This window comes from Passer domesticus, chromosome 6, assembly GCF_036417665.1.
Source record: "Passer domesticus isolate bPasDom1 chromosome 6, bPasDom1.hap1, whole genome shotgun sequence".
Lineage (NCBI taxonomy): Eukaryota > Metazoa > Chordata > Aves > Passeriformes > Passeridae > Passer > Passer domesticus.
This window is the reverse complement of record NC_087479.1, coordinates 12,185,255-12,207,786: the sequence shown is the minus strand read 5'-3', so window position 1 is coordinate 12,207,786 and position 22,532 is coordinate 12,185,255. Positions and strand designations below refer to the sequence as shown.

The 22,532-nt window shown below is 44.1% G+C and overlaps 1 protein-coding gene across 9 annotated transcripts in view; it reads left to right on the top strand.

Moving 5' to 3' along the window:
- Positions 1–22,532, top strand: part of EVL (Enah/Vasp-like) — a 142,642-nt gene that overhangs the window by 115,900 nt on the left and 4,210 nt on the right. For 6 of the 9 annotated variants that reach the window (XM_064423384.1, XM_064423385.1, XM_064423380.1 and 3 more), the window contains 8 exons: positions 8,496–8,559; positions 11,601–11,662; positions 15,707–15,936; positions 16,585–16,706; positions 18,880–18,940; positions 20,888–20,954; positions 22,230–22,296; positions 22,401–22,463. In XM_064423384.1, the coding sequence (XP_064279454.1) occupies positions 8,496–8,559; positions 11,601–11,662; positions 15,707–15,936; positions 16,585–16,706; positions 18,880–18,940; positions 20,888–20,954; positions 22,230–22,296; positions 22,401–22,463 (736 nt within the window). The remainder of the gene's footprint in view (positions 1–8,495; positions 8,560–11,600; positions 11,663–15,706; positions 15,937–16,584; positions 16,707–18,879; positions 18,941–20,887; positions 20,955–22,229; positions 22,297–22,400; positions 22,464–22,532) is intronic. The other 3 variants (XM_064423382.1, XM_064423386.1, XM_064423379.1) reach the window with 1 other exon arrangement.

Sequence of the window (22,532 nt, the reverse complement as noted above, 5' to 3'; positions counted from 1 at the left end):
TTGGCTTTGGGTGTAAGTGTGAATGGGATCAGGTGCTGTATTTGAATATTTTATCTGTTGAATTTATTTAAGACTGCATCTTAATTATCAAGGAATCCTGCCTATTTCTAGTACTATTTTTTCATGTGCTTTGTTGGGTTGGGTTGTTTTGGTTTTTATTCATAACTTCCAATATATATCTCCATTTAGTTTTGTTTTGTAGAAAAGTCCTCTTCTGTCCAGTGCTCTTACCCAGGTACAGGTACCCATCATAGTTGCCTTAGAGCAGTGGTGGGAGTTAAATCTTGGTAAAATGAATCTTGTCTGGATCTTAACCAGTAACTAGATGCAAACTGTGTGTTTTTAATATGGTGTTTTCTATGTGTGCATAGTGTTTGAATGCACGTATAGGCCCTGCTGTTCTCCACGTGGTGGAAGAGACTTTCCTGAGGGGTTTGCTGTCCTACCAGTAGGGAGACAGGAAGGAGACACTTGAAAATAGAGAGCCTTGCCTTGCAAGGCTGTATATGGAGATAGGCCTAGAATAGCCCATGCTGCTTTGGTGCCTTGAGTGCTACACCAGGCTGCAGTGGGTGTGTGTGTGTATATATATATATATATATATATATATATATATATACACATTTCTGATCTAATGTGTCATAAATCCTATAGTTAAGCAAAACCAGAGATGATTTTTGACTAGCAATGTGTGTAAATACCAGTTGATTGAACTGCTGTCCGTGCTAGTGGCTGGCTTCTTTTCCCCTTCAGAAATTTTCAAAAGTGATATCGGAAAATTTTCAAAAATTCAATTTATCAGAAAAAAAAAGAAAAATCAAATCCCTGCTTTTTGTTTGGCATAAAGAAATGTAAGTGTGAAGTGGGTATAAACAGGTATATGCACTTGGGTGCAGAAACACACAGAGTCACACTTAGGTAAAAGCAGATAGCTTTTATTTCACAGTACAGATGTGTGGGGCTTGAGACATCCAAGGGAAAGTGCTTTCTGAGCTCAGCAACACTCCTGCTGCAGAGCACGAGGCCACCATTGCAGTGTCCCTGTCTCTGCTGGGACACTGATCCTGGAGTGAAACAATTCATGTCCTCACTAAAACCAAATTCAGGAAAGTGTCTTTGCAATATAAACCATACCTTTAGATGGTGTGTTTTGATTTCCACTCTAAGCTTCTTTGGAACATCCAGTGACTGAATGCCCTTGCAGTGGTGGGGGAGTGCCAGCTTCTCAGGAAGGCCTGTGCTCTTGATTTTAATGAGATTCTGATGGTATTTGGTGTTTTTCTTAAAGCTCCAGTACTGCCTAGAGGGACAAGATTATGAGATAATCTTCACCTTTATTGAAAGTTTCAATCCTGGATGTTCAGGAAAATAGGCTTGATGCACATTCTGAAGAACAATGAAGAAAAGGAGGGAACAGAAGTACTTGGGGACTTGTTTACTTGCTACTAGTAACTGTGGGGTTAATTTACTTTCTTTTATTTTTTTAAGATAATCTATGGTCCTGAATTTTATAGATTACTTTTTTATTTCTGGCACTGATTGATGACATCTTCCATCATCTTCCCTGAGCGTCTTTATAAAGCCACCAATATTGAAATTACACCCTTAGAAATTCAATGATGTCCTTCCTTTTTTCTTTTTTTTTCCTTTTTGTAATGATAAAAAAGTAAAATTACTCTTCCTATACTTTCCTATGCACATAACATTTTTCTCAGAGCCAGAGGCAGCTCCCCTAACAAAAGCATTGGTCATCAATTAAGTTGGATGCCTGTGAATGGGATCCAACTTATCATGAAACTGCCTGTGGAAACAAGGCTGCTTCTCTAAATGCATCAGAGCCCTGCGCCAGCCCTGCCAAGGAGGGAGGTGCTGGCAGTCCCCAGCTGGAGCTGCCTGGCAGGTGGCTGCCTTGCCCACCTCCATTTCAGCAATGCATAATCAAGCCGTTGCTGAATTAGTTCTCTTTTGCTCAGCACTCAGCTCAGTAAACAGAACCCCCCTGCTATGCTCGAGTTCCATCTTTTTCTGATCTCACAGAGGTTTCCTGCATTCACCTTGCCAGAATTTCTCTCTGGTTCTTGGAGAGACAGCGCTGCACAGGTCAGCAGCACTGGGCTGATCCAGTTGGGTGTGTAGCCATCTCCTTCCCTTGGGCTGCCATCCCCAAGGTCAGGTGCTCAGAGCACTTCCTTGGGAAATGAGGAACCAAGGTTCAGCCACTTCCCCTGCCCAGGCAAACTGCAGCTTTCCTTGCTCATCTTCCCCTGCTGCAAAAATCTCGTGCTATTCTAGATCAGTGTGTGTTTTTGGCTTCCTGTTAGAGCTGAGCTGCTGAGAGGAAAATAATTTCCAGTTCTTACACAGTTCTTCGATTTTATGTTGATCAGTCACCAGATAAAATACAGGAATCCCATAGCAGAACACATGGGCTCCCATCCCTGTTGCTTGCCCTAACTATGGGGATGCATTCGCACCACTGCAGGCTGCATTTTGGGGAGATGCTGACCCAAATGGCCATGGAGCCATCTCACTGTGGAAGGTTTCCTGTTTGCACAGTCACCTGTGTGTATTTTTAAATCTTGTTTAAAGCTGGTTGTACTGTTTCTTATCTGAGAGGAAACCCAAGCTGTGCTGCTGAGCTGAGGCAGTGGTGCTGAGATAAATGCAGCCAAGCCATGTCCTTTACATATTTACTGTGACCCCTGCTGTCAGAGTGGAGCTGCTTGCAGCAGGAGCTGCTCTAGCACTGTCTCATCTGTATTGTGTGCAGGAGGAAGAAAAGAAGACACAAGCATGAAAAACTACCAAATGCTGTGCCAGTGCCATGATGAATGAACAGTGAGGATCAAACAAGTGCCATCATATTTTATGCAAAATAATGGAATTACCAGGTTTAGCATTTGAGTCAAAAGTTTCATATTGGTGTGCTCAGTAGCACTTCTGGTGAATTGAAGATTACTTCTTTCTAATAATCTTTTAGCACTGGATCTTTGCACAGCCTTTTTGTTTGGTAACTCCCCTCTGGCTCTCACGTCTTCCATCCTGCTCAGTGCACGTGCACAGCTGTGTGGTTCTGCATGTGGGGACCCTTGCAATTCCATCTGTTGATTTTTCCTAAAAAAAACACAGGAAGAAAAGGACTTTGCACAGCATAAGCACCTGTACATATGTCTTTGAAGAGGTGTGAACTAATACAAGGGCAGGGCATTCCCATGTTAAATACAAGGCTTGTTTTTCCAGCTCTGTCGCTGTCCTTAAATCTTATCTGCATCAGAAAGTTTCAGCATTGAATGTTAAATCAGTTTTTATTTCAAATGAACAGACTTCATACAGACCCCCTGTGCTCACACCCTTACTTCACTTTAAGCAGGGCCTGTTTCATGTTAGATTAAAGTAATCTCGAAGTAAAAGATAAAAGCAAAGCAGTTTCAATCTTGGGAATGGTGCTTTTAATAGCTTCTAAGACAGGAATTTCTAGAATTCAGCTGAGAGTTGGTACCTGATAGACACTGCTCCTTGTCCAGTGTGATATAAGGTAAACTCAGGTTATGTAAAGCGTTGCTGGGGATGATTTTAAGAAGATGTGTTTTACTTTGCTCTGCCACAGACTTACAGCACTGTTGGTCACCAAGGAACAAGGAAGGGAGGTTAGAGAAGGTTTTCTGGCACAGAGTTGGAAATACTCCTTTCCTGCATTCTACTTGCCTCAGGTCACACCAAATTTGGTCTGCATCAGAATAAGAATGCCTTAGGTGACCTTTTACATAGTTTTGACTGTGTCAGTAGCAAATCTCACCTGTAGGTAAATTGATGCAACCAAATTTTATTTGTGCAGACACGGCCTGGGTGTAATCAAGTCACTTCTGCCTCACAGCTTAATTAAGGCTGATAAAGTTCTTTGCAGTTCTCAGAGGAGAAGTTTGGTCCATGTGTAAATGATGTTATAGAAGGTATTTAATGTACTCTGTTAAAATGCTGTTGAGGCGCCCAGCCTGTGAGTAACACTCTTTGAAACTCTATTTCAAGTTAATGTTTAACTGGAGTGAGACAAACTGCCTGAAAGCATTCTTTGTGACACTGTACTCCCTTCGTGGGGTGTGCTCCTCTCTCTGCTGGGGTGCTGCTGCTCATCAAACCAAACAAGGCAGGAGCAGGACCTGTGGGGTCCCAGCCCCCTGTCACAGGAGTGCCATTGTGAAAAATAGGTTAGAAACTGTTGTCAAGTAGTTGATAATAGTTAAGCATGTACTGATAGTTTGGTTATGGTAAAAGGGGTTAAAATGGTCGTTATAAGAAGTACGGTACTCAACACACCTAAGCAAAGTTCATCGCCCCAAGCGAAACGAGCCAGCCTGGACAGAACTGTCCTGGGTCAGTCAAGCGCCTTAAACCTTCATACAAATGAAGGATCCAAAAAGAAACCAATCCAAAGGGACAAAAAACAGGCTAAAAAGGGGCGTCTGACCCACTGAAGCCGTGCCGTTCCATCGGGGACATCGCTGCTGAGAAGACCCAGCACTGCAGCATCCTCGACGGGAGCGCTCCTGCTGGCCCGCGGGGCCCCTCGCTTTAGGCCTTTTTATAATAATAAATGCTGAAATCACTTTAGCACCGGCAGCGTGCTCTGGTTTTTAACACCACGGTGGCCCCGTGGCTCTGCCCAGCTGCAGGGAGCAGTGATCCCGGTCCTCAGTCCTTCAGCTCGCCATGGAAAGTTAGGTCAGCCCGACCTGCCGTGTCATCAGCTCCGGCCGCACTCACTTGGGCCCGAGTGGAGACACCCTGCTTTATCTACGGGCTTTATCTAGGCTAATTAGATGAGCGCTTTGTCCAGGATAATTGTCTCTACTAATGAGTTTAAGGGAGTGTCAGCAGCACGGCTCGTCACCAGCGCTGCTGTTCCCACTGCAGTGGGGCTGTGCCAGGACACCTCCAGCCCGGGCAGTGCCCACCAGCCTGAGGCCCCCGGGGCAGGGCAGGTGTCGAAGTGCTGACAGAGGCTCTGCAGCAGCAGCGGGATTGCCCAACAGCGGCAAGGGAGCTAAAATTACAGGCAGGCTGTGAATGGGGAAGTGGCGGCCGGTGGGGACACAGAGCGCTTCCCGCTCTGCCCGAAGCGGGGACAGCAGCCAGGGATGTCACAGCCCCCAGGGATGTCACAGCCCCCAGGGATGTCACCTCAGTGTGGGGCTGGCCTGCTGGCAGTGGGGCAGCAGCACCGCCGGCAGCAAAGAGCTCCAGGTGCACAGGGGAAAGAGAAGGGCTGACGGTGAACCCAAAAAATACCCTGCCCCGCTGAGTCCCAGCGTGGGTCTGCACACCAGTACCTGAACAGGGACAATGGGATTAGCATCAGTCAGAAATGCTTTCAACAACTGATACGTTGGGGTTTTCTGACAGAAAGTGCCAATTTATTTGAAAGATATTGCTGTTGGAAATAAAAGTTTTGCAGAAAGTTGTAATCTGGAAAGATTTCTTCTGTTCTTGTCAGGATAAGCAGTTTATGTCACATTGTCAGAATATAAACAATGACAGATCAGACCTAATGGCTGAACCAGAGTCTCCCACAATCCAAGTATATGTTGGAATCATCAAACAATGAGGAAGAGCTGTGTGTCTCTCTGACACCTCTTTTCCTCCCATAATCTGCTGGGGGTTTGTGTGTGTTAATTTGTTTGTTTGTGGTTTTGGGGCTTTGTAGCTTTGTATTTTTTGCATGAAATCATCATGTTTTTCTCATATGTAAAACAAAAAATTTCATTATCATGAATTGAAAGCTCATATATATTTCTAATTCAGCTCTGACTCTGGACCCTTTCCTTAGCCCACCGCTGTCACCACGCTGGTCCATAAGCACCATGGAGGCTGTAGGAGCTGCAAAAGCCCCAAGCGGGGGCTGCTTCCATTCTGTATAATGAATGAAAGTGTCTTAGTAGATTGGACCTGCGGTTCTGAAGAAGCACAAAACACCGGTTGCTCAGAGAAATAAACGAGTTTGATACTTTTTTCTAAGGGTATGCAGTCAGTGTTGTTTGCACATGTAGCCAAAGTAAAAGAGGGAAAAGAAACATTGCTTGAAGCTTGTCCAGCAGGAGAGAAAGGATGGCATTGTTACTGTGAGTCCGTGCCTTCCTGGCACGAGTGGAAGCTAGAGCATGGGTTTTCCTTCAGGGACAGCTTTGTTCTGGTTTTTGGCTGGCTCCAGACGTGGACATCTCTGCGCAGCAGTGCAGGAGCAGGCGCCGGCACATGGGAAGCTCCACACCCAGCACAAAGCAGTGCCCTGTGCCAGGAGTTCCCCTGGCTGTCTGCAGGGCCAGCTGGGGAAGGGCACAGTGGCTGCTGGGGTGGTTGAGTAGGAGGAGAAAAAATAAACACGGAAAACATCTGTGTGCTCCCAAAATCTGCCTTCAGCTGAATCACAAGATGCTTCTATAAAAGCGTGGTTAATTATTGCAAAGCAACGAAGCGAGGAAACACAGACATTCGCAGAGTATCTCCTGCCTTAATTAGTTGCTAAAATTGTGGCTCCCAGCAGCTGTGAAGCTGCAAACGGGTCAGCAGCAAAACTCTCCTGGTCACTGTGCTGAGAAATGCTCTTCTCTGTGAGGCTGTTCCCAAAGGCTGGCAGGGTCAGAGGCAGCTCACAGGACAACTAGAGAAGCATCTTCGAATGAGGGTGGCATCACCAAGAGCACTCACTGTTCATGTCTGCTTCTGTCTGAGAAATACCGAAAAATGTGGAGGGGAATTAAGCCTGGAATTCCAATTGAATTGAAACCCCCTCAGCCTCACAGCTGTCTGCTGGACGTGCACGGCAGAGCATGCATGTACAGAATCGAGCATGAAATTAATCCCTGCCTTCCGTGCCCGTGAGCAGGCTGACAGCTGTCCCTGCCTTCCTCACGTGTGGTTTCCCTGCTACACCTTAAACTCCTTTCACGTGGGCTGCCTGCTGGGTGGTTCCCAAATATTTGCTAAGTTTTTCCCTGAGGCTCGCTTCCCAAAACAATCACCAGCTTCCCCACGTTCATCATTTCGTGTGATCTTTACAAAATGTGGCATTTCTGTCTGTAATAGTTTGCCAAAGACCTATGATAAACAGCACTGTGTTGTCATGAGTCATTAAAGTGAACTGTCTTCATGTACAATCATAGGATATTTTTAAATGTCAGAGCTTTTGGCTTAGTGGTTGTCAGTGGCTTCATTTTTGGGAGACCCAAAATTAGAATACACAGGCCTGGTTTTCAGAAGGTTCTGTGTACCTTACTTCAAATGTTAGTCCTTAAACACATTTAAAAAATATGCACAGATTCCTCAGGATCAGTCAGTGCTCTGGAATTTCTAACTACAATGCATTTCTGCCATCTTTCCTGTTCTCATATTTTCTTAATTGGTTTTCAGATAGCATTCAGCCTGGCAGTAATACATAAAGAATACAGAGATAAATATGCTTAACTATTTGAGAGTGACATATTTAGGTTTGTAAGTGTTTAATTCTGATTTGCTCTTGTTGGATAACTTTTAAAAGCAGGATGTTTTACATTTGAAAATTAAAAAATAAGGTAGGCATAATGATTTCTTGCACATAACTGACATCCTTCTCAGTTTATCAGTAAAATTGCTGTTGGATTTAATAGAAGTCTTATCTGTTTAATCACAGTTGAACCCCACCTCCTCAAATGAATGGAACAGTCCTTGTAATAAATGCAAGACCATTATTGTTACCAATAGTTATTTTTATTTTCAGAAAAATTGTTTCTTTCTGAAAATAGCATGTGGTGTCAGTGTCCTTGATTAAAAGTCTGAGAACAGAGATTAAATGATCAATCAAGTGAGGAGACTTAAATGATCACATGCATAGTCAGCTTTTGTTGGTGGATGCCAGTGAAAGCTCAGCTTGATGGGGATCCCCCAGAAACAGAAGACCACAGCATTGTAAAAAGTCACCTCTGTAAAAGTCTTGTATAATTTTGCATCTCTTTGCACCTTCCATCAGGCAGCTTTTGATGCCAGCTCAGCATCAGAGCAGCACAAGTTAGCACAATGTGTGCTCCCAGACTCAGCGAGGCAGTTGAATTTCTGTGCAAGCACAGAACAATACTTGAAGGGTAGAGCTGAACCATGTCAAAGCTAAAAATGCATCCCAGTGCAATGGGCTGTCCTTCTGCAGGACAACTTTTGCAAAACTGCAGGCCTTCACATCACCAAGGGATTAGTGTAATCTACAGCAACCGTGGTGCCAAGTTTCTGGACAAATCTGCTCCCACATTTAGCCCCTGGATTCTCCCAGTAGCAATAAAAATGTACAGGAGTCAACGATTTGTCTAATATGAAAAAAAAGAGCTAAAAATAATAATGAAGCAAAGAGAAGACAATAATGCTTGAGGTTTATCTGTCATAGTAAGGTGGAGGAACAATCTGAGTGGCACTGTTTTTTCAGTCAGACACATTTGCTTTCTTTCTTAATAGCATCTTCTCATTTTTTTCTGTAGGTCCAGCTGCCCAGCGCCAGATCCAGAATGGTCCATCTCCAGATGAGATGGAAGCACAGAGAAGGTGAGTGAATCAGCTGTGGCAGGGTTCTAGCTTGTAACTTGGATGAACATGCAGTCCTTGTTCACCAGTAAGCACTGTTCTTTTTGCTTATACATATTTTAAATTGGTTCTGAATGTTTTCTAATGATTGTTAATGATTCTGTAATGACTGTTAAAGGGTGAAGGTGAGCCAAAGTTCACACTCTAGGTAAACTCTGCTAGGTAGGTAGTCAGGAGTCTTCCTGCCTCAAAAACTATAAAGAAAGTATAGGGAAACTAGTTTCCTGTACCTTTATGAATAGCTGAGAAGGACCTGAGGTTTAGTAGGGATTTACCCATGACTGGGTCAGCAGTAATGATATTTCACCTGAGATTTACTTTGGGATAGCAGAGCTATCACAAAGGTCAGAGAGCCCCTGCTCACGCAAGCTCACACAGCTTAACTGTGGTAGAATAAAAAAAATTATTTATTCTTTTTTGTTTAGAGACAGTAAAAGCCCTTTGGGTAGGTATTATTTGACTGCTACAGGGCACATGGCCCTAGGAAAGCTCCTTTTGCTCCACTGGAGTGGAATAAGATATGCCAGTAGATGCAGTTAGATATTACTGCATCTGCACTAGAGGACTTTCAGCTTTAATTATGCTGATGCATTCTTTAAGTATAGAGCAGACCCAATTTTAAGCCTAGGGGGTTTTTTTAACATCTTGTAAGCAGGAAGGAAATTTAGTTATGGTATCTACCCTGCAAATTTGTCTGTTTAAAAGGTTTTTTAGAGATCTTTACACAAATGTTTAAAGAATATCTTTTTAAGTCAGAGTGTAATTTGTCCTCTCTTGTATTTTTCTCCTTGCATACTCCTTAAGTAGCCTTGTGCCAATCCCAGGCTTTATTTAGTTCAACTGGAATAAATTTGACTTCCTAAGACTTTAAGAACTTCTCCTTTTAGCATGTGTGGGAGGGTGCATTTGGCACACATAAACTGCTTCTGACCAAGGGCAGAAAGGGCTGGTGTGAACCCCAGTGACTTCAAGTGGCAGTGGCTAACCCCTGTTTTGGATTTTTGCACCCTGCGCCTCAGTCTGTTCTGCAGCAGCCCTAATGATTTGGGGGTGTTTGACCCATATTTCTTTCCTGTTCTTTCTGACTGGAATTTTCCAGGTTGGTTCTCTAAATAAACATAGAATTTCCCCCAGGTTTAATCAGGAAAATGTATGTATCAAGTTGTCTTCATCATCAAATTTTGCTAATAAATGCTAAGCTAAGGTAGGGGACAGTATGCTCAGGAAATTCTTACTACATGTGTTAACAATTGAAATTTTAGCACTGCAATTGATGATGTTGCATCCATAACAATCAAGAAAGAGTTAAAGTATGTATCGAAGCAAAGATTTCTATTTATTTGGTTTAAAGTGTCATAGCTTAAATGACACCAGTTGAATCAACTATGACTTTCTCAAAAGTCATTCATCTTTGCACATACGATAATTTTTTCACTAACCTGCAATATTCTAGAAATTGCATGGATTGCATGTTCTGAACATAAAACCACTTTAGGATTGATCCCTCCATAGCACAATAATGTATTTTCCTTTACCATATATTGAACTAGATGTGAAACACGGAAAATTTGTTTTGCAAATTAAAATATTCTTTATATTCCACATAATATAACTTTACTTTTATGGACTATTTTTTATTTTGGAAGCTTCTGTTGGTATATAAACAAGATAGAATTGCTCGGCATTGCAGACTCTGGAAAGTACAAGTAAAGATGTAACAGGGAGGTGTCTTAAAATACTGTGCTAGGAGTCAAAATAGAAATGTTGCTTAGAGTTGAGCTTGCTTTACTGTACAGACCATGAAGTAAAGCTGTTGAGAAAAGAGAAAACAGCGCTGTGAAGACTGGTCTAAAGATAAATGAAATGAATTAGGGCCAATTCGACCTAGAAACTGTGGAGCAAAATAGTAATGAACTTTATTACCAAATACTTCAGCAAGGTAAATTCAGAATTGTGTTTTAATATTGTTGAAATCTTTAGTCCATATCCGTTCACTTGCCAAGAAGCCTGGCAAGCAGTCTGGTTTTTAGCTGTCAGGCTTTTCAGGAGGAGCCAGGTGAGGGTGGGTTTGTGGCAGGGGTCAGGGACATCCCTTCCCGCAGGAGCGGTCCAGCGTGCAAGAGCAGACTCTGCTGATGGGCCCTTGGAACTGCACATCCCTGCAGAGCTGTCCCCGGCCTCTCCCTGCCGGGCTCCAGGCGGGCACTGGCAGCTCCTGGGAAGGTGCCGGCAGAGCAGAGCGCAGAGCTGAGGTCGGGGCTTGCAGGGGCAGCACAGGGTGCTGGTGCTGCTGCAGCCACAGGGACAGCTGTGCTGGGCTGGCCAGTGCCAAAACGGGCTTGGATGTGCACCTGGACAACAGAAGCTTTGTGCAGTCAGCACCAAAACACAGATGAAGCTTTGCTATATTTTCATTCTGATATGCTAATATTCTACAAGTGCTTTGGACTCCCGATCCATAAAAGGTTCTGGACTGTGTCATTTTGAATATTTCCTTCTCTGGAGATATTCGAAAGCTGTGTGGACATAATCCTGGGGATTGTATCCTTCAGAGGATCCTTCTTGAGCAGGGAGGTTCAATCAGATGGCCTCCAGTCCTCCCTTCCAGCCTTATCCAATGTGTGATTCTGTGATTTTATGTGGGACGGCCTTTACTCTTTCCTTGCAATGCTCACACACTGCAGGTTAACAGCATGCATGTTTACTGTGCTCTCCTGGGCATTGGGCACTGCCTATTCCTTGTGCAGAGCCACTGAGGATCCATTTATCTTAAATGGATCAAGCAACCCCTGCAGTGCCCAGTGCATGCAGGGCTATGTTCTGGTTAAGCTTCCCAATGTGTGAACTGGCACTGCTGTGGCCAGGGCAATGAAATCAGACCCACCTCCATCTCACAGGATCAGCTCTTTCCCCCGACACACAGTGCGTCTCAGGGTACAAAGCTTTTACTCAAAATTATAAGGAATACCTAATGACCAAGGGTTTTTTCATTGCTGTTTTAGACAAGTGATGGAGCAACAGCAACAGCGCCAGGAATCTCTGGAAAGAAGAACCTCTACCACAGGCACGTATCAAATCAAGCAGATACAGTCTGCTCTCCCTGACTGTCTCCTCTTGTTGGGGTTTTTGGGGTGCTGTACAAAAGCTAGACTGCTAAATGTGGTTATAATTACAGTTACATTTTAAAGATTAGATTTTCAGCTAGAGACGTATGTGCATTTGGGCATGGTTGTGTTGTTTTGCAGGAGCTCAGGTCTGAGGCACGCAGGTGGAGCTAGGCACGTTTTGCACTTGGCAAAACTTGTACAGCTGAGGGGCATTTTAGGTGTACCAAGGGGTCCTGGCCATGCTTCTTCCACACCCCTGAGGAGAGCAGGAAGCACAGCCAGCACGAGAGTGACTCCATGCTTCCAGGGGATGTCAGCATGAAGGGGTTGATGTGCTGGATGTGCTCAGGCACTCCCCATTGCTCTGCAGCACAAAACAAACTACAGCACAGGGGAAGATACAGCTCTAGATGCTCTTCACTGGGGATTTTGTGATCATGAAGTCTTCTGTGAACTTAATGGAATATATATATATATATTTAATGAGCTTACAGAAATCTTCTATAGCATATTAAGTTGCACTAAACTGAGAGAAGAGATGACAGGAATAGTATATAGCTACAAAGTATAGCTTTGCCTCTTTGAAGGGAGGCAGAGCAAGCAAACCAAGATGGCCATCTTGTGTTTGGACTTTGGATTTGGGCAAGTTTTTTCAGTTAATCTGGCCACATAAGGGAAATGTTTTTCCTCAGCTGTGAAACCTTTTGACTAGAAACCAGCTCAGACACACACATGTGCCTGTGGTGACAGAAAGAGCTGGACTCTTGTTTCAGCAGAGGTTAGTGTGCTGTTCTGTATAGGGAACTTAGCCAAAATCCTGCCTTGGCATCCACAAGGAATGGGACATGGCTCCTAGGGGCTGCTGGCTGTTCCCTCTCTGCCTACAAGACGGCCACCTCTGTGTTCAGCATGTCCCTTGCACCTGTCCCTGGTGCAAAGGTGATGCTCGTGATCCTGACTCAGATTCACGTGGGGTTTGGAGGAGCCTCACTGGCACCAGAGCATGCAGCCTATCCCATGCTGCCAGGGTTCTGCTCTGCACACCCCTCCAGTTCTGCTGAGGGCTGGAAATCCCCAAGCTGGTGCCTGCACCATCTCCTCTTGGCTTTGTTTGAGTTTCTGTTTGCGTTTACTTCACGGTTCCTTTTCCTCCGTTCCACTTTGCCTTGGTTTCGTTCCTTCCTGCGTACCCACCTTATTCTTTTGTCTTTTCTGTTATTTTAGTTTCCACCCTTCAACCAAGCATATGCTCTCCCCCCTCTCATCCCCAGTCTCCTCCTCCCGCCTCTAGCAACTGCGGTGCTCCTGCCTCTGGTGTTGTGCTCCCCCCACTACCCCAAGCCAGCGCTGTCTCTTCAGCACCCATTGTCCCTGAGCCTGCTGGTCCTTCCCCTTTGCTGGCCCATCAGAGAGCCAGAGAGTCCCCGCAGTTCCTGCACAGGCACTCGGCCTCTGAGCTGCCCACAGCCCCAGGTTCCTCCCCTCCACCCTGCCCAAATGGCAGGACTGTCATGCCAGGCATCAAGAGAACCTCGCTGTCTCCACCACCTCTCCATCCTTCCCACTTTCCCTCTCACCAGCCTCTCAGGGGTTCTTCTCTTTCTGGCTCTCCTCAGTCTTCTTCTCCCTCTGCCACAAATGCCCCATCTCTGCAGAGAGGTGATGTCCTGCAGCCACGTGGTCCCACCATCCTGCCCGTGATTCCTGTCCCACCTGACAGGGTCAAGGCACCCACAGATAAAGCAGGGTGGGAGACCTCAGCAAACGTACCCCTGAACGGCCACCCTGAAGAACAAATTGCTTTAGGAACCCAGGTGAAAAGTGTGGATGGGTCCTTCTTTCCACACCTAGGAGCTGCACCCTGCTCCCCGCTGCCCACCATCGCCAGCCCCCCCAGCTCCTCTGGCCAGGCTGCCTCCCCATCCTCCCATTTGTCACCTTGTCCTGCACAGCAGTGGTGCCAGCCCATGTCACACTGTCTTCCATTGCCTCCCCCTCACGCTGCTGTGTCTGAGGTGGCTATGCCCAGGAGGACCCCTCCTTACATGACATCATCAGCCATTGCCCACTTGAGTAAGTACTGATTTTGAATGAGTTGTGACCTGTGTAAAGCCTCAGCTGTCACCTGGTCGAAAAGCCTGGTTGGCACTGCCCCTGACCAGTAGAAAACGGGCTGAGAGACCCAAAGCTACTGAGCTACTGCTGCTGTATGTGATTTCTGAAACTGGGGTGGAAAAATATCAAAATCACTCTGGTCTGGTCCAGGGACCAGGCAAAAAGTAAGAATTACAGAACCAGGACCCCGTAGCTGGGTTGTTGCAATGCATATTCCTACTGTATTATCCCAGACCAAGATTTTTGTCATTCAGCAGAGTCAAATTGTTTCAAAGACCTGTATATAGAACCTGTTTTCAGCTGGTCCAAAGATAGCAGATGGGCTCTTTTGAAGCAGGAAGCCAGGTCTGTGGTAGGTTTCTTGTCTGTGTAGGAATACTGGTAGAGGTTGTGATTTTTACTCTTTTTGTTAAGTGGTATTTCTGTTACCAGTGAAACACAGAACATGGATTTTGTTTAAGATACCCAGAATTCCCTGCAGTTGTGCAATTTATTTAATTCAAGAACTTTGTTCCTGGTATTCACTGAGTGTATAGTTATGGGCTTGTCACTCTAACTATTCCAGCAAACCTTCCTCATTGGAGGCAGATCAAGGGCTTGGGTCTGGCCACTTTGTATATGGTCTTGATTTCTCATGCCTATCTAAAATAAAGCCTGTGGAGTGAGAACAATTTGCAAGCAGTGCCTATTTGCAATTCAGAGCATATGTTTTGTGACTTGGATCTATTCAGGTTTATAACGACATATAATGCTAAAGTGGTGTGCCTGGAAAAGGAAGAAAACTAAGACATTTCCTTTTACTTTCTGATAAAAGTATTACTGTAACCACTGGAGGCTCAGTCCTTCAGCTGATGTAAGTCCTTGAAATCCACTTAGTTCAATACAGTTATTTTAAACTCACATCACTCCATTATTTTGACTCAGTTCAATTTTTGCCTGAGGCTGCTCTCTAATTAGGTGGGTGTAGTTTTGCAATTACAATTAAATGTACCCACAATGAATTACTAACTATTATGTTCATGAACGAAAGAGGGCTTGAAATGTTTAAAGTATTTCTAATAGCAGCCATGGTTCATTTCAAGAATGGAATTGGGAGTGTAAAATAATGGCAGAAGTAACCACAGAAATCAGGCAATATTATAAGAAAACCTAGATAAGAAGAAAAACAAGCTGTTAATGTTAAATATGGTTTCCAAATATTTCTCAGTCAAATCCCACCTGTCTTTCAAAGTAACACTTACTGGACAACTGAAGCTGTGAATACATACCAAGAGCAGCCTGTTCTGACAGTGTACATGGGGAAATACCCTTGGGAGGGTGTATTTTTTCAGCTGACCTGTTACAGACAGGTGAAACACTGCAATGGAGTTAGCACCACAGCCCTTCCAACGGGCTGAGAGGAGCTTTGCAGAAGCTCGGGGTACTTGGAGCTGGAGTCTGCCCTGGTTATTCTGCAAAACTGGCTGAGGCCACACACCTTCTGCATGACAGAAAGGAGAATGTGGCACTGTAGCCCACAATTCCCCTGAAAAACTGATGTCAGCCAAAATCTGTGGAGTTTATTATCTCCATATAGAAAGCTGTGGGAGAAGCAGGAGAATATGCCACTTATGAACTGGGAAGCGTTTGTGTTCTGACGCAGAATGAAACACTAGCCCAGCCAGGGAGAAGAGGAGGGAGAAGACTGTCAGTGACAGGGTCTCTCAGGAGGACACAACTGTAGCTGGCTGACCATTGATTCAAGCAGCTCTTCATATGCATGGTGCTCCCTTGCATCAGCCACTTGTCCTGGAGTCAGGCCGTGGCGTTGGGAGTGGGAACGTGACCTTGTCTGTGGGCTGGAGGACATCGTGCTTCACATCTAACTCCTGTTCTCTGCATTTCAGGCCCAGCACTTCCACCTGGCCACCCCAGTGGTGCTGCTGTGATCCCTGCTTCATCTGGGGGGCCCCCACCTCCGCCACCCCCCCCAGTCCCTCCACCTCCCATGGGAGCCGCTCCCCCGCCGCCGCCCCCGCTGCCGGCTGGCGCGGGCCAGGGGGCTGGCGCCGAAGATGGGTCAGTGTCAGGGCTCGCAGCAGCTCTGGCTGGTGCCAAACTAAGGAGAGTCCAGCGGGTAAGGAGGTGGCACTGGGACTCCCCAGTGGGCTCTTTGCTGCAGGCAAAGCCTGGCACAGCTTGGTGCGATGGTCTGCAAACCCAGAGCGAAACATGGTGAAACGTGCCTCAGCTGACCATTGGGCGAACCTTGAAATGCGATTTTGCGGTGCAAATAAAGCTGAGCAGGAAATGTTGGGTAGAGTTTATTCTCTTCAGAACATGAGTTAGCAAATGGCTGTGACTTCTCACATTGCCAGGATTTCACTACTTCCACATAGTCCACCATTGTACTATGCATTAGTGTTTTTACCTGTTTTAAGTGGTTAAAACTACACTATACTTACAGAAAAAAAACAGTGTCGACTGTTTAGCTCTGGTCAATAGCTGTCCACTTAGGTAAGGGTTGCTTAACCATGCATAAAAATAATTATGAACAAGCAACGCTGTGGGTTTTTAATCATTTGTCCGTATATTTGTGTCACCCAGATCTGCCATGGTTATAATAATATTCCTGTGGGTCATCTGCCCAAGGCAGAACACATCCTATCTCTGGTTTTGGGCTGTGATTGTGATCACTGTTCCTAACACTTGGGAAAAATAATCATTAAAGGCGTGGTTGTAAAGCAAACCTTTCATTAATTCCAATCTTGATTTCTCTCTTAAGCCAGAAGATGGTTCAGGAGGGTCCAGCCCCAGTGGGGTCTCTAAGAGCGATGCCAATCGAACAAGTAGCGGAGGAGGAGGAGGAGGACTAATGGAAGAAATGAATAAATTACTGGCAAAAAGGTTTGTACTTACATCTCAAGTAAGCCCCATGAGATCTGCAGCAAATTGTGGAACAAGGCACTGTCATTTTTGTGGTTAGCAGTGGGTGTTTCCTTGCAATTTGACAGGTTCTGCAGATGTTGGTCACCAGTATTGCCAACTTTTAATGTGAAAGGTGTTGCATTGGAAAAATCAGCTGCCATTTCCTAGTGTAAGATGATATATTTTTAGATTTAAATTTTTTTAACTTACAAATAGCGAAATAAAAGGATGAATAAAATAATGAAGCATTGTAGGGTGCACAGAGATGGAGTTTTTATATAATGTTGTCTTAGTATAAAGACAGTTCTCAGCTCAAAAGGTCTGATTTTAACTTTCCTCCACATCCTGTTCATTTCAGAAGCAATTCTGAACATGGGCTGTGGATTCTTTGAAAATCCTTGTGAAATCCTTCGAAAAGTAGTAAATAAATGTACAACACTCTAAGAAGTTCCCAGCAGAATAAAGTAGCAAATAGATAATTTTCTTTCTTTTCAGAATTAAAATACCTGGACAGCTCTTACAGATTTTACGGGTTCTTGGCCTGCTCTACATCAAGAATAACCTTCCCTAACTGGATTTATAATAATTACAGCTTTTTTTTTTTAGAAAAATCAAGTAAATATTAGAGAAAGACCAAAAAATTATTACTGATTTAGTAAAATCATTAATGCAATTAAATATCTGGAAATAATTCCCACAGGGCACTGTGTCCTACAAACACATACTGCTTAGTTTGTTTGGTTTTTCATCAAATTTTCATCAAATCCTCCCAAGTGTGTATCCAGTGAGGCTTTTCTCAAAAGCCTTTCTTAGTGAGATGTTTTTTCCAGAGTTGAATTTTGTTCACTTCAGGACCAAGACTAAATGAAAAACCTGTCAGATTGGTGTTTAAAAAAAACATCTGCTAAGGGAAGTGTTTGCAGGTGGATAAGGGTAAAGTTCAGCACAACCAAAGTCCATGTGGAGGCTTGAGCTGCAGATCCCCTAATGGTCTAAAATGGGAAATTGGATTTCTAGAGCCTCAGCACCTGGCCCACTGGAGTAATGTTTAAAACCTAAATAGCGCTTAAAAATCAAGAATTTGGTTTTCTTTTCATCATCCAGTTTGGCTAATGCCTAGTAAGTTTTATCATTATTTTTTCAAAAATAAACAACCAACAGCTTTGTTTACTATCATGTCCAGTTTCCCCGTGGATGAATTACAGCTCTTTGCCACTTAATTCTCAGAGAGGTTTGGCCCTCCTTGGCAAGCAGAAAGGAGTGTGGTTCTCAGATCCTCACTCAGCTTCTGCAGGTAGCATCAACACTGCTGGTCCTGAGACTACAAGGCTCAGGAGCTCTGTTGCCTTTGAAGTGATTTTGAGACAACAGTAATCTCCTGTTGTTCTCCAAAGGCACTTGAAAACCAGGTGGGTGGGCTGGTTTCCTGATTCCTGGTCTCCAGCCAGAGCTTTCCCACCCTGGAGGAAAGAAGGGGTCTTGGCTGAGCAGAAATGGTGCCCAATCTCTCCCAGAGAGGGTGAACCTGGCTTGAAGGGCTTTTTGACAGTTTTCCCATCATGTGGGGGCACTGCTACAGCCCTTTCTCTGTGCAGGATCAGGGATGTGGGATATAGGGTAGGTGGGATATAGGACAGGTGACAAACTGACACTGGAGCTGGCTGAGAGCAATATCACCACTGCAATACCCACCTGAGCCAGCTGCTGTGGGCAGGGTTGGTCCTCAGAAGCCCCTGATTAGGGGCGAGTTGTTCCTCCTGTGTACGACTCAGGACTTCTTGAATCCTTGAGAGAAGCCATCTGCAGCGGCGGCGGCTAAATAACACACTACTACAGCCATCCTTTTCTCACCCAGTTTCATACCCAGCTTTGCTTCCTCCTTCTGTTTCATCACACTTCTTTATGCTCCACACCCTGCATTTCTCTGTTTAACACCACCTCATAATTTTGCCCCTCTCCCTGAGTTGTATCACTGGGATCTGGATTCTTCACCTCCACCCCAGCACTACACAACCAAACACATCCAGCCATTGTTATGTTCCCTGGGATGAGCTAAATAAATAGTAACTCCCACTCTAGGCTGAATCTTGTCTTCCCATGAGGATTGTTTCTAGAGGGTTGACTGTGTCCTATCTCCTGTTCCTTTGCAAAGGAGGAAAGCAGCGTCACAGTCAGACAAGCCAGGTGACAAGAAGGAAGAGGAAAGCCAAAACGTAAGTGAAACACTCCTCCCTGCTGTGCTCTTGCAGATTCCTTGTAAGCCAAAGCCCTGTGCTCGTTCACTGTGTCTGGCAGGCAATACCAAGCTGTGCTGATCCAGAGATGGGTGTGCACATTTGATCCAAAGCCAAATGTAACTGCTCCCACCTTTCCTGGGAACAGCACCCTATAAACAAGAACAGCTGCTTTATTCACAGGAAGGTGTTGTCTAAACCAGGTTAATGAGCTCTGTTTCATGGTCTAATCCCAGTGTTGTAGGGAACAGGAGGTTTTTGCCTGTAAGAAGGTGCATTGAACCTTCTGGCAAGTAAACTTGAGATAAAGTTCATGTTTCTTATTTTATATTTGAGGCTTGAGCTAAGCTGAAGTGGACCATGAGCCCTGCAATGTAAATTTGGGTTGCCAACCTCCATGAAAAGCAAGAATCAGTTCATTCAGATCTCCCAGAGTGCACAGAGAACACGCCTGGTGGAAGAATGGAAAATGGTGCATTAACCATTAGATAATGCAGGAGTCAAAATATGTGACCATGATAGGTACACTAAACTGAGATAAAATTTGGACAACTTTGGGGAACTTTGATTAATTTCTCCTCCAAAAAAGCATTTATAGAAGTGGTTTTATTTGACTCAGTCTGTAGACTGAACTTGATGCAACAATTTTGAGTCCAACATGCAGATGAAAACACTTTTTTACTTGTTGAACTGGTAAAGTGTGGAAGATCTTTTCTGTTTTAGGAGAGGGCAGGATTTGCACTGTGACCTTTCCAGTGTGGTGCTTTTCCAGGCTGCTGCTCATCCAGCATTGCTGTTGCTAGCAGTACCCTCATGAAGGCTTTCTGCCACAGCTGCAAGGTCATAAAGCATTCGGTGTGCCTCGTATCGCCTGCATGGAGATGTTCTCTCCAAAGACAGAGCTGTTCAGTAGGAAGTCCGTTAAAACAATCTAGGTCTTGCCCCAAACAAAAAGGTTTGTAGGAAGAGCAGGAATAAGCACTTTTCACTGTTTAGGGAGAAAAGCAGCTATTTTCTGCATGTTGTCTGGGGTATGCTTCAAGCATGGGATTTGCCTGTTGAGCCCGCTATGCAACCATTGCTCTTAATCTTGCCCCAAAGGTGGTTTTGAACCATACACTTGGAGATGAAAGGCACCATTTAGCTTCTAACCTGCCAGCCTCTGATTTCTGTCCCTTATTCTCTCTTGCTGAAAGTCTACATTAGTTTATATCCCCAATCAAACTTTTCAATAGCACTGATCTGTTTAGAAAAGTGTTTTAGAGAGCAGCTGTTAAATTTGTGTCTTGAGTACATTTCCTGTTCTTTCAAACTGGGTGCAATTCCATTTTCCAGCACAGAGCTGATGCTTTACCTGAGTATGTTTTGATGGTTTGTAGATAATATTGCCTTGCCAAGTATATGGATTAATGGTTAATGATCTCTCACACATAAATCTGAGATAAGAGTCCAAATCTCTGATTAAGTATTTAGTCTTTTACTTAAGAGGAGTACTATTTAGTTACATTCTGTTAGTGCCTGAACTTCTCTCTCCTCTCTCTGTTTTAGGGTGAAAGAGTGGGATGTTCCTTTAAGTGGCTCAGTTTCCACATCTCATAGAGTTTCTAAATTTGGGAAGTGGATGGTTTTTATTTAGGCAACAGCACTTTAGAGTCATTTCACCTGATTTGGTATATAGAGATAATAGTGATTGAGTGTAATCATGAAAAGGTGTCCACATTAACTAAAATAAAAAGGATGGATTTTTCCATCCAGTGTGAGAAAGTTAAAGTTTAAATGGCCTTGAGCCCATACCTTGGCAACAGTGCCTGTTGGACAGGGAGGAAACTTGCTTTTGTACCACATGTGCTGTAGCTGCCTCCAGAGTAGAGAGGACTCTGCACTTCATCCCTAAAACTCAGTAATGTCCTGTTTTTCTCTTTGTAGGATGATGCTAGCACCTCTCCTTCAACCAGTACACGAGGCTCTGCCCAGCAGCAGCAAAATTCATCAGGTATTAATTAAATTGAACTGCTGGCATTGTAGCTGTCTTCTTAATTGAGACTTCTCCACCACCTTTAGACTCTGGGTTCATTGTCCTACTTCTGAGTGCAGAAGCTAACATAAATCTACAGTAACTAACAAAAATTCCCAAACACCTGTGGTTTTAAAAACTGTATTCAGCATGAAATTATGACTTTTATATGCTTCACAGTCAAGAAAATTGCAAGACAGTTTAGTTAGACATGTAGCTGAGGATCTGTGTCTTCAATATTACATTCTCTTTTAAGAGAAAAAAGCTGTATTTTTTTTACTTTTTGTAGTGTAGATGTCCTGATCTATACAGCTGGGGTTTGGATGTCAAACTTCTATTAGTTTGTTGCAATAAGGCTGATCCTGAGAGTTCCCAGATTAAATTGTTTTTCCTAAAATTAATTAGGAAGATCTGAGTAGAAGAGCAGCAAGCACTCACATTCATCCCTGTGTCAGTCTTGGCTTTTACACATACTGAGTGAAATCTCTCCCAAGGGAATGACTATTTAACCATTCCAGCTTCCTTTTGGAACAAAGCCATGACTTGTGTGCTTTGCAAGGGAAGGGGAGGAAGCCAGGAGAAAGGTGTATGTAAATGAGACCTAGAGATTTCCTGGGAGTGCCTGTAATTCTTTTAAAAGGCTTTTTAGGACCTCACAGAGGAGCAAATCCTTGTATATAAGTTTGTTAAATCTCTGCAATAGTTCATTTTAGGAGACAGGGATGATAGGAAGCACTTTCAGCAACAAGGGTTATGTAGTACACCTTTTTGGGAATGTTCTGTGAGTTAGTGCACACAACATTAAATAAATTCTCTGTGGAGATTTGCATAGTGGGCTCTTACTGTCCTTTTTTACATACACCCACATTTTCTGCCAACTATGCAGACAAAAATACTAAGACTAGTTTAAAATATAAATAAATATTGTGCTGAATAAAGTAAGCCTTGCAGCAATTAGCCTGTATTTCCTAATAGAAATTATTTATGCTTTTCCTCCTACTGTTCCAGTTCCATTTCTTTTTAGTATTGTTTAACTATGTGGTCCCTAATTAAAGGGATCCCTAAGCAGATTTTTGCTAATGCTTTCCCAATAATGTAGGCAAATGCACTCATTCAGCAATCTCATTTTCCTAGTTCTTCTCCTAAGTCCCTCATCCTCACTGAAAGAAAGCAGCTGTATAAGACAATCAACTTCAGGATGTTTTTATTTTTAGAGCAAAAATAATAAACTAACTTTTCATATTTGCTTTTCAGACTCTGGGAAGAAGCCATGGGAAAGGAGCAATTCTGTTGAGAAGCCTGTATCTTCATTACTTTCTAGGTGAGCTGCATGGGGTGTCCCTGGGGCTGGCCAGCAGGCGGGATGGTCACGCTGTCCCTGTGGCACACGCACGACTCATGTCTCGTTTCATTCCATTGCTATAGAAACCCATCAGTGGCGAAGAGCTGTGAAGCTAAGAGCCCCACACAATCCCACGTGTCTTCTAGGTACTGGCTAACTGCCTGGCTTCTTAAGTGTCTTGGCTTGTCCTTTGGCTCATCCCATCATTCAGCACT